Below are 1406 nucleotides of genomic sequence, written 5' to 3'. Positions count from 1 at the left end.
GGGGGGGGGGGGGGGGGGGTGGGGGGGGGGGGGGGGGGCGGGTGTTGGCTCCCAAACTTCCCATATAATTGGGGATGGTGCATGGTGTAAGGGGCAGAGAAAGAAGGGGAACCCCTGGGGATGGGATGAGTCCACTGTGGTCAGGGAAATGGTCCAGGAAGCAGAGTGGAGGGGCTTTGAGTTGGCGAGGCAGAGGGAAGAACCGGAGAGGGGGTCCTGTCGCTTTGCTCAATACTCAAGGGCCCCAAGATTCTGGCACTGGGAGGTTGAAATCACTTCCTAACAGGGATCAATCAGTCCCTTGTCCCCTTGAGAGCCCAGGCACATCAGCCGCAGGGGCTGGGGGGCCTGGGGTGGGCCCAGCTGGCCTGGGAGGCACCCTGGGGTCCCCCTCTGACCTGCAGATGCTCCAGGTCCTCCAGCTCCTTCACCAGCTGGACCTGGGCTTCATCGGCTGCAGAGATTCGCAGCACCTGGTGCCTGGACAGAGCGGGAGTGGGGACTGAGCGGCTGAGGCAGCACCTGCCCTGGCCACAAACGCTCCCCAGGTGGGGGGAGGAAGGCCTGGAACCCCCAGGCAGGGGCCCGGTCCTCCGGGCTGAACAGGGAAAGCACGAGGGTCTCAGCGATGGCTCCCTCGCCCCTCCTCTCCCCGTCTTTAACTTCCAGACTCTGTTGCCAACCCCATCTGTTTCGACTATTTCTCTCTCCCAAGCCAGCCAGGCCTCCCCCACCTCCTCTCCTGAAAATTCCTCCTCAGCTCAGATTTCTCCAGGGCTCAGGAGACTGTCCTGAGAGCCCCGACCCCTCCCCAGCCCTGGCCCCCATCAGCCTGCGGTTCCAGGGCAGGGCTCAGCCACCCTCTCTGGCTGTGTCCCATGCGTCTGTCTTCTTCAGACACTGGCTGGGGGTCGTCTCCCCAGATCCCTCAGAGCCCCCTCTGCTCGCCACACCCCTACCCCACAAAGTCCTCATGGCCAAAGACAGCCCCCAGCAGCACACTCAAAATCAGCAGTCGCCGCATGCTGCAGCCGGCTGGCAGGGTCACACAGAGGCCAAGCCAGTGGTTGGGGCCTTTTAAACCCTCCCGGGACAGAGGTCTCCTGGCTGTGCCTGTGGGTTGTTCTCCCCCTAGCACCTGGGCCCTGTCTCACGGGCAGAGAGGGGGAATTGCGGGCTCTGACACCTTCTCACCCTCCCTGATAAAGTGGCCGGGAACAGGGCAGCTGGAGAGATAAGCCAGGCCTTGCCCCATGGCCATGAGGGGCCAGCCTGGGCTGAGGGGCCTTGCTTGCCCCTCAGCTGGGTGTTTGCTGAGCAGGCAGTGGACAAGGTAGGACTCCCAGTGGCCACACCAGCTGGGACCTCGTGCAAGGCATCCCTTTCTCCCTTGCCAACTGCGTGCC

At 63.7% G+C, this 1406-nt stretch overlaps 1 protein-coding gene across 1 annotated transcript in view; it reads right to left on the bottom strand.

The window, feature by feature from the left end:
- CPA1 (carboxypeptidase A1 (pancreatic)) overlaps nt 1-1024 on the bottom strand; it is a 7471-nt gene extending 6447 nt beyond the window's left edge. Inside the window, exons 1-2 of the mRNA XM_008582707.1 lie at nt 960-1024; nt 399-480 (exon numbers count right to left, since the gene is read on the bottom strand). Coding sequence (XP_008580929.1) covers nt 399-480; nt 960-1024 — 147 coding nt within the window. The remainder of the gene's footprint in view (nt 1-398; nt 481-959) is intronic.
- Nucleotides 1025-1406: the final 382 nt, after the last annotated feature.

This window comes from Galeopterus variegatus, unplaced genomic scaffold (genome assembly GCF_000696425.1).
Source record: "Galeopterus variegatus unplaced genomic scaffold, G_variegatus-3.0.2 Scaffold2706, whole genome shotgun sequence".
Taxonomy (NCBI): Eukaryota; Metazoa; Chordata; class Mammalia; order Dermoptera; family Cynocephalidae; genus Galeopterus; species Galeopterus variegatus.
Note: the sequence above shows the minus strand (reverse complement) of the source record. Positions and strands in the feature narration are given on the sequence as shown.